Raw genomic sequence first — 14,647 nt, forward strand, 5'->3', positions numbered from 1 at the left:
CAATGAAATTCTTTTAATGTTTATTAAAAATGTAAGTTATTAATGAATATTGAAATTATTGAAATTATTAATGTTTTTTATAATTAATTTTCTAAAAGCATTTTGACTAGGAAATGCTATGTTACAAATGCTTCAAATGCTTCATCTGTACTAAATAACAAACAATTTAACACTTTCGGGCATATAATGCTCGCCTAGCAGGGCTCTTTTTTCCTTTTTTTATACACCTGTTTGAAAAAGGGGTCGTATTATAGTTCCCCCCCTCCCCCCCCCCAGCGGGCGGGCAGGTGGCTTGGTGGGCATCGTCAAATTTTTGTGTGGAGCATATATCTTAGGCATGGAGAAATTTTAATTAAACTTCATAGAAACTAGGTCACACTGCCCAAATGTGGAAAAACCTTGTAAACACACTAGTGGTCACATTTTGAACTCAATTGTCATCACACTTGGTCAGGATGCTTATCTAAATAATGTAAATGTGATGGATCAGGTGAGCAATCTAAGGCCATCTTGGCCATTTTGTTTTGTGTTGCAGCTACCCAGAGGTTTGTCTGGACTACTTCTTAGAAACAAATGGTGCAATTTCATCAAAACTTTAGGAGAATTATCAATACCATGTCTAGTTGTGCATCTCATCAACATTTTTCAGTTCATTGATTTTTATGCCCCCACAATGTGGGAGCATATAGCGTTGCACTTGTCCGTCAGTCCGTCCGTACGTCCCGAAATCTTGTGAACGCAACTCCTCTTAAACCGGATGGCAGATTTTGCTTAAACTTACAGGGATGAACAACCTTAATGTGTAGATGGTAGTAAAGGAAGGAATTTTCGCTGCGACCAAATTTAACAGAATTATGGCCCTTTGTTGATTTTTTCACTAGATACTATGTAGAAATTTTGTGAACGCAACTCCTCTTAAACCGGATGGCAGATTTTGCTTAAACTTACAGGGATGAACAAGCTTAAGGTGTAGATGGTAGTAAAGGAAGGAATTTTCGCTGCGACCAAATTTAACAGAATTATGGCCCTTTGTTGATTTTTTCACTATATACTATGTAGAAATTTTGTGAACGCAACTCCTCTTAAACCGGATGGCAGATTTTGCTTAAACTTACAGGGATGAACAACCTTAAGGTGTAGGTGGTAGTAAAGGAAGGAATTTTTGCTGCGACCAAATTTTACAGAATTATGGCCCTTTGTTGATTTTTTCACTATATACTATGTAGAAATTTTGTGAATGCAACTCCTCTTAAACCGGATGGCAGATTTTGCTTAAACTTACAGGGATGAACAACCTTAATGTGTAGATGGTAGTAAAGGAAGGAATTTTTGCTGCGACCAAATTTAACAGAATTATGGCCCTTTGTTGATTTTTTCACTCTATACTATGTAGAAATTTTGTGAATGCAACTCCTCTTAAACCGGATGGCAGATTTTGCTTAAACTTACAGGGATGAACAACCTCAAGGTGTAGATGGAAGTAAAGGAAGGAATTTTCGCCGTGACCAAATTTAACAGAATTATGGCCCTTTGTTGATTTTTTCACTATATACTATGTAGAAATTTTGTGAATGCAACTCCTCTTAATTTGGATGGCAGATTTGCTTAAACTTACAGGGATGAACAACCTTAATGTGTAGATGGTAGTAAAGGAAGGAATTTTTGCTGCAACCAAATTTAACAGAATTAGGGCACTTTGTTGATTTTTTCATTATATACTATATAGAAATTTTGTGAATGCAACTCCTCTTAAACCGGATGGCAGATTTTGCTTAAACTTCCAGGGATTAACAACCTTAATATGTAGATCGTAGTAAAGGAAGGATTTTTTGCTGCGACCAAATTTAACAGAATTATGGCCCTTTGTTGATTTTTAGTTTTCAACTTGTGGCACATGTAGTCCAAAAAATATTTGACCTAGAGTCATAAAATTGACAGAACAGTGGTGTGTGGGGGCATCAGTGTCCTATGGACACATTTCTAGTTGTCAGAGTTTTGGCTCTTTCATTATTTTAATTTTGAAATTTGTCCAAACTACTCCTGTTATACCAATAATGCAATTTCAATGAAACTTTACAGGATTGTTCGATAGCTCAAATTCTTGTACATATCTCACAGGGTTTTAGGTTGAATGATTTTTTGCCCATGTATGGCTATCATGAGACGACACATGTCATCACTTATGTCCCTTGTTGACAAGAGTTAAGCCCCTTGGACTTAGAAAAATTCAAATTATTTGAAGTTTTCATTCATTTTCTTTGCAGAAATAATGCACTTACTGAAATGAAATTTGGTATACAGATTTATCATAAGAATATGTAGGTCACGTTTTATGAGCAATATTTTTGACAGAGTTATGTCCCTTGGACTTAGAAAATTTTACAATTAATTGCTCTCTGTTCACTATCTCTGGCCAAATTAATTACATATTTGATAATGCTAAGCTATCAAAACCTATGGGAAGATATAAATTAATCAATATAAATTCTGTTAAAACTCATATCCAGTGCTCATGTTTCTATCATTATACTTACTTAACACATGCCATGCCTGCTTTACACATCCAACATATTACTCGGACCAATACAATCTCACTCTGTAACTACAGAGGTCATATGATTAAATGAAATAAAGAATGCAATAAAAAATAAGATTGTTATCCCCCGCCGATGGAATCTGGAGGGGGATATAGTTTTGGCGTTGTCAGTCCGTCCGTCAATCCGTCCGTCCGAATTTCATTTCCGGAGTAGTTCTCTGCAACTACTGGCTGGAATTCAACGAAACTTTATGGGAATCATCAATATCAAGAGGAGATGCGCATATCGTCGGCTTGTTCCGGTCCGACACTTTAGGTCAGAGTTATGGCCCTTGATTAGTTATGCAGTATGCATATAGAGTAAAAATCGTTTCCGCGCTACTTCTCTGCAATACTGGCTGGAATTCAACGAAACTTTATGGGAACCTTCAATATCAAGAGGGGATGCGCATATCGTCGGCTTGTTCCGGTCCAACAGTTTAACTCAGAGTTATGGCCCTTGATTAGTTATGCAGTATGCATATAGAGTAAAAATCGTTTCCGCACTACTTCTCTGCAACTACTGGGTGGAATTCAACGAAACTTTTGGGAAACTTTAATATCAATAGGGGATGCGCATATCGTCGGCTTGTTCCGGTCAGACACTTTACCTCAGAGTTATGGCCCTTGATTAATTATGCAGTATGCATATAGAGTAAAAATCGTTTCCGCGCTACTTGTCTGCTACTACTGGCTGGAATTCAACCAAACTTTATGGGAACTTTCAATACCAAGGGGAGATGCGCATATCATCACCTTGTTCCGGTCAGACACTTTAACTCAGAGTTATGGCCCTTGATTAGTCAAGCAGTATGCATATAGAGTAAAAATTGTTTCTGCGCTACTTCTCTGCAACTACTGGCTGGAATTCAACGAAACTTTATGGGAACCTTCAATATCAATAGGAGATGCACATATTGTCGCCTTGTGAGGGTCAGACTCTTTAACTCAGAGTTATGGCCCTTGATTAATTATGCAGTATGCATATAAAGCAAAAATCATTTCCGCCCTACTTCTCTGCAACTACTGGCTGGAATTCAACGAAACTTTATTGGAACCTTCAATACCAAGAGGAGATGGGCATATCATTACCTTGTTTGGGTCAGACACTTTAACTCAGATTTATGGCTCTTGATAAGTTATGCAGTATACATATAGAGCAAAAATCGTTTCCGCGCTACTTCTCTGCATTTACTGGTTGGAATTCAACAAAACTTTATGGGAACCTTCAATACCAAGAGAAGATGCGCATATCATTGCCTTGTTGGGGTCAGACATTTTAACTCAGAGTTATGGCCCTTGATTAGTTATGCAGTATACATATAGAAAAATATTTGTTTCTGCGCTACTTCTCTGCAACTGCCGGCTGGAATTCAATGAAACTTTATTGGAACCTTCAATACCAAGAGGAGATGCGCATATCGTCGCCTTATTTTCGGGTCAGACATTTTAACTTTGAGTTATGGCCCTTGATAACTTATGCAGTATAAAACCAGAGCAATAATCTTTCCCGTGCTACTTCTCTGTAACTACTGGCTGGAATTCAATGAAACTTTACGGGATACGAAGAGGAGATGTGCATAAAGTCGCCTTGTTCCGGTCAGACACTTATAACTCAGATTTATGGCCCTTGATTAGTTATGCAGTATGCATACATCTCATTGGCATTTCCAAATATAACTATTTAACACAGAGTTATGGCTCTGTTATTGCCCTGAATATTTATCAAGTTCAAAGAAAATTACTGTTTATGCCATGATAAATATATAAATAAAGCCTTATGTCTTCAGGTGTTGTGTTAGTAATAACCAGTACTCGGCGAGGGATATAAATTCAACGAATTTGCTTGTTGAATATGGTTATTGATAATAATTTTTGTCACATAAACCTCGGCGCAGGACTGTTATAAAACCATGTATTAAAAAGGATATTACACTGGTGTAAATAACATTTTTAAGTGACGTCATTTGCGCTATATAAAAAGATAGCCTTAAAGCGCGCTAATGTTAGCGTTACAATATAGGCGCATCATTGAAAAATTAACTCATTTTAACAGTTCGCTGCTCTTATTTTATATATGTGATAAATAGAATATTGTATTCGTGTAGATTAAATACTAAATTTATTGAACTCGTTGAATACAACAATATCATGCTCGCCAGAGGCTCGCAAGATATGATTTTATTCAACTCGTTCAATAAATTTAGTATTAAACTACACTCATTCAATATCCTCTATATAATTAAGAAGTGTAGTCAAACCTATCTAATGTTCTATATGTCATCCATAGGTTTGTGCTATTTATAGTTCAAAAATTTTTGCTTAGACATTTCATACTTGATAGTTTGTTGCATCCTAGAAAGTACCGATAGATGACTAGGTTGATGCATCTCAGATAGTACCGGTAGAGACCCCTATTGTTTTAAGTTCAGAAGGTAAATTTCATTTCCATGTACACTGCGTAAAATGAATACTGGCGTGAGAGGCATAAGTGTTTTACAAACATCTCTTGTTTCATTAGAATAACTACAGAAAGATGATACAGTTCAACTATACTCTAGCTCAGATTCTTCAGAATCCATTGTAAACCATTCCATGTGAAGACATGGATGAACAAATTAGAGAGTGGGAAAATTCTTCAACTTCTTCTATGACCAGTATAACACATATTCCAGATGATAAGGAAAAAAATATTAAATTAGACACAGTTTCTGAAGAAATAGGTGTATGTCCTTTACAAGGGACTGATTGTGTATCTGGTCGTAAAGTTGACAATGCTGCTTATATACCTGAAACTCAAATTGCCAGAGGTGAAGAAGAAAACCAAGTTTTCAGGATAAAGAAAGTTGGTAATAGTTATGTTCTCAAACATAACAATCTTAAAGTAAAAATCCCACAGTTGGACGGAGCTTCGGGTGTGAGTGTTGATGAAGATATCATCTTGATTGATAATGAGCCTATATATGATATAGAAATAAACAATGGAAAAGTAAAGATATCTAAAATAGGAGATGCTGAATGTGAAGTGAATAGAAGTGACAACAATAGCACAAATAATTCAGGAAATAATGAAACTGGCCTATATGTCGAACGTCAGCAGCATCAAAATGTTGAAGAAGAATCAGACTTGAAAAAAGTAAGGGGAACAAGTCAAGATATGCAAAATGTTTTGTATCCACCACAAGAGAATAGACCAAATCCACTGAACCATCAAGATACAGTGGCTGATGTCAAACATACTGGCTCATTTGATGCTGATGTATTGAAACAAGGAGGGAAAACAGCTTTTGGTGAGATAATTTTCCAGCTTGAAAATATAGACATTAATTACACAATGCATGTATGTCAAAATATGATGCATGCCTTACATTAACAAAGCTGTAGATCATTGAATTATAATATTACAAAACTGTAAAAGAATTATAATGTAATATACAAAGAATGTTTTTTGTAAGTGACTGCTGTTTGAATTTCTTCTGTTTTGGAAATTATGATTAGTAAATATGGATGCACAACTTTGCCCTGGATTTAGTCTGAATATATGGTTTATTAGAATGAAAAGTTACAATAAGAATTCTGGTAAACAGTTTTAATCTTGTATTGAAAGCTTCAATTATTTTTAATTTTGTAGATAATCCAGGAGAACAACAGCCATCATTTGAAGAGGATGATAAACCACCTATACCAGCCCCTAGATCTAAAAATAAAGGTATGCTGTGTCCACTTATTTGTTGACCTAGAACTACAAACATAGTTTTGTGTTTTAGGCTGAAGATAGTAATCATTTAGCTTACATTTGGTACTGTTTCACTTAATATAATTACATGTATATGAATTTAGCCTAGTTTGAGAAATTTTACATGTAGAAATAAAAGCAAATTGTCCTTCCACAGGTTCAACTAAAATCCATACGGTGTTTGTAGTTTCATATGTTGTTATGTATGCAACATATTACATGTATATAATTTATATCTGACCGGTTGGTATTTCCAATATTATCATTGTTCTATTTTTAGAACATAAACTACATGTATGTACTAGAAGGTTCTTAACTGTTGTAGAAAACTCATGCATTATATTTAGATAGAAACTTCTGGAATGATCTTTATTGTTGAAGTTGCTAGATTATGATTACTTGAGAACATAATAGACCTTTCTGGAAACTTCTTAGTTAATATATATAAGGAGACATTTTTCATTAATCTTACCTTTTAAGTCATCAGTGATCTTTAAGTCATCAGTTACCTTTTTAGTCATCAGTGATCTTTTAAGTCATCAATATATTTGGAGTATTATTCAATTTGGAAATTAAGTGATTTATTGGAGCTTGGATTATTAATTATTCTTGTGGATTTTATTGTGGGAATTTATTCTAAAGTGTTCTTGGATTTAACTTGGATTTAACTGTGCTATTCAAAAAGGATCATTCCAGGATCAGACTAGACATTTGTAATTTTCATTTTTATTTGGACTTCAGGTATTTGTAAACATAATTTGTTATTTTATTTTTCTTTAATAATTTTTCTGTAATAAATTTGTTATTGTTACAAGTTTGTTGCTGGCTTTTCTTTCTCGTTACGCCTGGCTCGTAACAGAAATTGGGGGCTCATCCGGGATTTGAATATTTCTTTTTGGCTACATTATTGGAAATTATTACCGTTTATTTTACATTTTGTTATTACCGTATTTACTCATTTGAATTGATACCATAGTTGTTCTATTAAGTGTACCTTTCATTTTGAAATTTTTGAAACACATCACTTTCTGAGTTTAAAACCAGCAGCAAGCAGTCATGTCTTTTAATTTAGAAAAGTTTGTAGCTGAACCTTCCCAGGAGTTATTAGATTTGGCTAAGAAAACTGATTTGCTTGATCTTGCAAAAAAGTATAATTTATCAGAAATTAAATCTTCAATGCGTAAACAAGAAATTAAAAATCTTCTGATTCATTATTTTGTGGATGAAGATATTTTTGGACAAGATGCACTTTCTCACATTATTGAAAAACACTCTGAAATTTCTGAAATAAAAATAAGAGAGCTTGAACTTCAATTTAAATTTGAACTAGAGAAAATGAAATTAGAAAAAGAAAGGGAAGAAAGGCAGTTACAGTTAGAAAAAGAAAGGGAAGAAAAAGAAAGGGAAAGGCAGTTTGAAAAAGAAAGAGAAGAGAGAGAATTTCAGTTAAGAATGAGAGAATTAGAAATCAAAGAGAGAGCAAATCAGTTTGAACATAGAATAAATTCAAAATTTGATGTCACTAAAAATATTAGGCTTGTTCCACCTTTCCAAGAAAAAGAAGTTGATAAATATTTTCTTCATTTTGAAAAGGTTGCTGAAAATTTAAAATGGCCAAGAGAGCACTGGACATTACTTTTACAGAGCGTCTTAACTGGTAAAGCTCGTGAAATCTATACACAACTTACTGTTGAACAAAGCTCTAATTATGATAATGTAAAAGAATTAATTCTGAAAGGTTATGAGTTAGTACCAGAGGCCTACAGGCAAAAATTCAGAAATTCTAAGAAAGAAATTGGTCAAACCCATGTCGAATTTGCAAGAGAAAAAGAACAACTTTTTGATCGGTGGTGTCTATCTAAGAAAATTAATAAAAATCATGAAAAGCTTAGACAGCTCATGTTAGTTGAAGAGTTTAAACGTTGTATTCACTCTGATGTTAAGTCTTTCTTAGATGAAAAACAGGTAGAAACTTTAGAAGAAGCTGCCCGTCTAGCTGATGATTATTCTTTAACCCACAAAGTCTCATTTATAAATAAAGGGAAGTCCACACCCTCACATTTTAATTCCAAGTTCAGTTCTGGTAATTTATCTGGCTCATCTAGTCAGTCAAATACTCCCAAACCAAAGTCATCTGATGAACATAAAGGTCATAGTCCCTTATCTCGTCCTACATGCAATTATTGCAAGAAAACTGGACATCTTATTTCTGATTGCTTTACCTTAAAAAGGAGGCAACAACAACGTGATGAGGCCAAACCCACAGGTCTTACCACTTCAAGGTCTGAACCTCAGTCTTGTATTGAAAATAATGCAATTTTGAAGGTCAAAGAACCCAAGTCTGATTCTATAATGGAGATTTATGAACCATTCCTTTCGGAAGGTTCTGTGTCACTTATCGGTGATACTTGCCCACCTACTCCTATTACAATTTTAAGAGACACAGGAGCTTCTCAATCTCTTATTTTAGCAGATACACTGCCTTTTTCTGAGAAGACTTCTTCTGGATCTAGTGTCCTTATTCAGGGTGTAGAGTGTGGTTTTTCTAATGTCCCTCTCCATAATATTTATTTGTCATCAGATTTGGTAACTGGGCCGGTGGCTGTAGGTATAAGATCTTTCTTACCCTTTAAAGGTGTTCATTTATTGCTAGGTAATGACTTAGCTGGAGATAAGGTAGTGGTTAATCCACTTGTAACTGACACTCCTTGTGTGGATCAGATTCCTGACCCCATTGAGCAGGAAATTCCTGACCTTTACCCTTCATGTGCAGTTACTCGAGCTATGGCTAAGAAGGCCATTCAAGAAGATAATTATTGTTCAGATATTGACTTAGCTGATACTTTTATAGGTCAGTCTTTTGATAATGAAATGAATTTTTCTCTTACTCATACTCTGCCTGAAACTCAGACAGATTTTTCAATATCTGATTTTTCTACACCAAGATCTGAAGATCAAGGTTGTGACACGCTGTCAAGGTCACAGCTTATCCAGGAACAACAAAATGATCCTGAGATTTCAGTCCTTTTTCAAAAGGCCTTTAGTGAAGATGAAGCTTTACAAGTCCCTGTTTGTTATTATGAAAAGAATGGGATTTTAATGAGAAAATGGCGACCGCCCGATGTCCCTGCTGAAGAGGAGTGGACTGTTAATCACCAAATTGTGGTCCCTAAATCTTATCGCCAGGAAATATTACACTTGGCTCATGAAACACCCATGGCAGGTCATTTAGGTGTTAATAAAACCTACCATAAAATTCTCAATCATTTTTATTGGCCTGGCCTTAAAGCAGATGTATCTAGGTACTGTAAATCTTGTCATACTTGTCAGATGGTTGGAAAACCTAACCAGACAATACCTAAAGCTCATTTACAGCCTATTCCTGCATTTGATGAACCTTTTAGTAGAGTTATTATTGACTGTGTAGGTCCATTACCAAAAACTAAATCAGGTTCTCAGTACTTATTAACTATTATGTGTGCTTCTACGCGCTTTCCTGAAGCTATTCCTTTAAGGAATATTAAAGCCAAAACTATTGTTAAGGCTCTTGTGAAATTTTTCACTTTTGTTGGTTTACCTAAATCAGTACAGTCTGATCAAGGGTCAAATTTTATGTCTGGTATTTTCCAGCAGGTCAAGCATGAGTTAGGAATTACTCAATATAGGTCTTCAGCCTATCACCCTGAAAGTCAAGGTGCATTAGAAAGATTTCACCAGACTCTAAAAAATATGATTAGGTCATATTGTTTTGACACTGAAAAAGACTGGGATGAAGGCATCCATTTATTGTTATTTGCTGTAAGAGAATCTGTTCAGGAATCTCTTGGCTTCAGCCCTTTTGAATTAGTATTTGGTCACACTGTCAGAGGACCCTTAAAACTTCTAAAAGAGAAATTCCTGTCTGAAGATGACATTTCTTTAAATTTGCTTCAGTATGTATCAGATTTTCGAAATAGGTTGACTAATGCATGTGAGTTAGCTAGGGTCAATTTAAAATCAACACAAAGTAAAATGAAATCAAGGTATGATGAGAATGCTCAGGAAAGAAGTTTTAACCCTGGTGATAGAGTACTTGCTCTTTTACCTATACCTGGAAAACCATTACAGGCTAGATACTTTGGTCCTTATACTATTGAAAAGAAAGTCAGTGACCTTAATTATATTATTAATACTCCTGGGAGGCGAAAGCAAAAGCAAATGTGTCACATAAATATGTTAAAAGAATATTTTGACAGAGATAGCAAAGTTAGTAAACCTATATCTTTTGTAAACTCTGTTCCACAAAATCAATGTTCAATTGAATCTAATAGTTGTGAAAATTTTGAAAAGTCTGATCCTGGTTCCGCAAAGCTTGAAAACTCTAATATTCTGAAAAATCTGGATGAAAAACTTGCTCATTTAGAACCGTCGAAACGAGATGAACTGAAACAGCTTATTTATGAATATGAACATTTATTTCCTGATATTCCCACACGGACTAATAAAATACATCATGACGTCGTTCTTGAAAACTCTGAACCAATAAAACAGCATCCATATAGAACAAATCCTGTAAAACAAAAGTACCTAAGACAAGAAGTTCAGTATTTATTGGATAATGACTTTATTGAACCAAGTCAAAGCAATTACAGCTCTCCATGTATTCTTGTATCGAAATCAAATGGAACATATAGAATGTGTACAGATTATCGTAAAGTGAACTCTGTAACAAAAACTGATTCATTTCCTATACCAAGAATTGATGACTGTATTGACAAAATTGGAAAAGCAAAGTATGTAACAAAATTCGATCTTCTAAAAGGATTCTGGCAAGTTCCACTTACTGATAGAGCTAAAGAAATATCAGCCTTTGTAACACCAGACGGCTTATATCAATATAAAGTCATGCCCTTTGGTATGAAAAACTCACCAGCAACTTTTCAGAGGCTTATAAACATGGTAATATCTGGTCTACACGGATGTGACGCATACATTGATGACGCAATCATCTACTCTGATGAATGGGAGGAACATCTCAAAACAATAAGAGCATTCTTCGACCGACTTAGTGATGCTAAATTGACAGTTAATCTTGCAAAAAGTGAATTTTGTCATGCAATTTTAACATTTTTAGGACATGTAGTGGGACAGGGTAAAGTAAAACCAATAGAAGCTAAGGTCAAAGCTATCTCTGAATTTCCTGTGCCAACTTGTAAAAGACAACTGATGCGATTTCTTGGTATGGCAGGGTATTATCGTAAATTTTGTAATAATTTTTCGGTTATTGCAGAACCATTGACAAATTTGCTAAATAAAAGAAACAAATTCATTTGGAATGACAAGTGTCAAATGGCATTTGACAGCCTGAAAGCCATACTTAAGAGTGCACCAGTTCTCTTGGCACCAGATTTTAATAAAAAACTTTAAGTTAGCTGTAGATGCTAGTGACATAGGTGCTGGAAGTGTATTGATCCAAGAAGACAACAATGGGGTCGACCATCCTGTTTGTTACTTTTCTAAAAAGTTTAATGAACATCAGAAAATTACTCTACTATAGAGAAAGAGTGTCTTGCTCTTATTCTTGCTATTCAGCATTTTGAAGTTTATCTAACTTCTTCAAAGTTGCCTGTTGTTGTCTTTAGTGATCACAATCCCCTCACTTTCTTGCATAAACTTAAAAACAAAAATCAAAGGTTGTTGAGGTGGAGCTTGTTTTTGCAAGAATATAGTCTTGACATAAGACACATCAAAGGGAAAGATAATTTGATCTCTGATGCACTTTCACGTGTCTAAAACTGTTATTTTCAGTATTTTAAATTTAACATCTAATGATATGATTGATTATTTTTTGTTGTTGTTTGCTATTGTTTATAATAGCATTTATATGATATGATTGGTTATTTTTTTTTGTTGTTGTTATTTGCTATTGTTTGTAATACACATATATATGAATGTATAAAATTGTTTAACATTTCTCCTATGTTATTTGTTAGTTACAATGTTTGAATTTATGTAAAAGAAATATTCATTTCATTCATATTTCTTTTTCTTGAAGAGGGGAAGTGTTATGTATGCAACATATTACATGTATATAATTTATATCTGACCGGTTGGTATTTCCAATATTATCATTGTTCTATTTTTAGAACATAAACTACATGTATGTACTAGAAGGTTCTTAACTGTTGTAGAAAACTCATGCATTATATTTAGATAGAAACTTCTGGAATGATCTTTATTGTTGAAGTTGCTAGATTATGATTACTTGAGAACATAATAGACCTTTCTGGAAACTTCTTAGTTAATATATATAAGGAGACATTTTTCATTAATCTTACCTTTTAAGTCATCAGTGATCTTTAAGTCATCAGTTACCTTTTTAGTCATCAGTGATCTTTTAAGTCATCAATATATTTGGAGTATTATTCAATTTGGAAATTAAGTGATTTATTGGAGCTTGGATTATTAATTATTCTTGTGGATTTTATTGTGGGAATTTATTCTAAAGTGTTCTTGGATTTAACTTGGATTTAACTGTGCTATTCAAAAAGGATCATTCCAGGATCAGACTAGACATTTGTAATTTTCATTTTTATTTGGACTTCAGGTATTTGTAAACATAATTTGTTATTTTATTTTTCTTTAATAATTTTTCTGTAATAAATTTGTTATTGTTACAAGTTTGTTGCTGGCTTTTCTTTCTCGTTACGCCTGGCTCGTAACAATGTTGAAAATAGAAATTAATTGGAATTTGTTATTTGACTTTAAGCGTTTCAAATCGAGACACATATACAATGTAATCACTGTTGTGTCTATCTGTCAATTCATCTGTCCCTCAGGATCCATATCTTAGAATCTCTCCACCCAGTTGTCTTGAAACTTGGCACAAATGTTTATATGAATAGAAATTTGAGGATCACCAAATTTTATCAAGGTCAAATTATTTTATTATATTATAATGGTCATAACTTTGTTTTTCATTAATGTTATGGATGTGATTCATTCTTTAATTGTCATTTATTCTTTGCTAATTATTAACCAGGTTTTCAACAAAAATCGGGTTTATTGTAATGCCAAAGATGGCCGGCGGGCATCAACTTTGGTTTCCGCTCAATAACTTAAGTTTGCTTTGGCCTATTGACACCAAACTTAATATATGGGTAGCTTATATCAAGAAGCAGCTTGGGATAGCTGCCCAGGTGTCTGTGATTAAGGTCAAGGTCACTTGCTAGATAGAAATTCAGTTTCTGCTCAATAAGTTTGCTTTGGCTTATTGACACCAAACTTGTTATGTGGGTTACTAAGCTTATATCAAGAGGCAGCTTGGGATTGCTACCCAGATGTCTGTGATTAAGGTCAAGGTCACTGTTGCTAAAAATAGAAATTCAGTTTCTGCTCATTAACTTTTTGTTTGGGTCCTCCTGGGCTCCTTGCTGCTGACTTTTGTTGCTGGGTCGGGTGGGGGCTGTGTTCATTGAACGCCGCCTTTCCTTGATGATCTTGTTTATCATATTTTAAGTTTGCTAAGGCCTATTGACACCAAACTTGGTGTATTGATAGCTTATATCAAGATGCAGCTTATGATTTATACCCAGGTGTATGTTATCATGGTCACTGTTGCAAAAAATAGAAAGTCAGTTTCTGCTCAGTAACTTGAGTTTGCATAGGCCTATTGACACCAAAATTGGTGTATGGGTAGCTTATATCTAGAGGCAGTCTGGGATTGCTACCATGTCTCTGTGATCAAGGTCAAGGTCACTGTTGCTTAAAAGAAATTCAGTTTCTGCTCAATTACTTTAGTGTGCATAGGCCTATTAATATCAAACTTGGTGTATGGGTAGGGTTGGATATCGTTTTCCACCAAATGGTATTTTTTCGATACTGATACTGATACTTTAAGATAAAACCCTTCAAACCCTTTGCTGCAAGTACAAGCATTGATGAGATAAAACATGTAGTGCTACAAAATAAAAATGTTACATTACTAGACTTATATAAAATTCATTCTGTAAAGTATACCTTTCTCAATTTCCATGTTTTTTCCAAGGTCCCAAAGGGTCAAAGTATTGTATTTTAAGGCATTGAATTGTAAAATTGTCTTTTTAGCTCACCTGAGCATGCTCAGGGTGAGCTTTTAGGATCGATGATTGTCCGTCGGCCGTCCACATTTAGTTCGTTAACACACGTCGCTTTTATTCCTCAATCATCATGAAACTTTGTCAGAATATCTGTCTCAATAATATCTCTGATAAGTTCGATCATGGGTGACCTCCGATGAAAAACTAGGTCACAGGAGCTTAAAATAGAAAAAGCTTGTTAACACTCTAGTGGCTGCAGTTTTCAACCAAATGTTCTGG

At 34.4% G+C, this 14,647-nt stretch overlaps 1 protein-coding gene across 2 annotated transcripts in view; it reads left to right on the forward strand.

Annotated features, from left to right (window-relative positions):
• LOC132721111 (uncharacterized) overlaps positions 1 to 14,647 on the forward strand; it is a 51,932-nt gene that overhangs the window by 9,625 nt on the left and 27,660 nt on the right. For both annotated transcript variants that reach the window (XM_060705364.1, XM_060705365.1), the window contains exons 3-4: positions 5,097 to 5,865; positions 6,207 to 6,284. In XM_060705364.1, coding sequence (XP_060561347.1) covers positions 5,181 to 5,865; positions 6,207 to 6,284 — 763 coding nt within the window. In that variant the 5' untranslated portion in view covers positions 5,097 to 5,180. The remainder of the gene's footprint in view (positions 1 to 5,096; positions 5,866 to 6,206; positions 6,285 to 14,647) is intronic.

Source organism: Ruditapes philippinarum, unplaced genomic scaffold (genome assembly GCF_026571515.1).
Source record: "Ruditapes philippinarum isolate M1 unplaced genomic scaffold, ASM2657151v2 ctg6322_1_1_1_1, whole genome shotgun sequence".
NCBI classification, from domain to species: domain Eukaryota; kingdom Metazoa; phylum Mollusca; class Bivalvia; order Venerida; family Veneridae; genus Ruditapes; species Ruditapes philippinarum.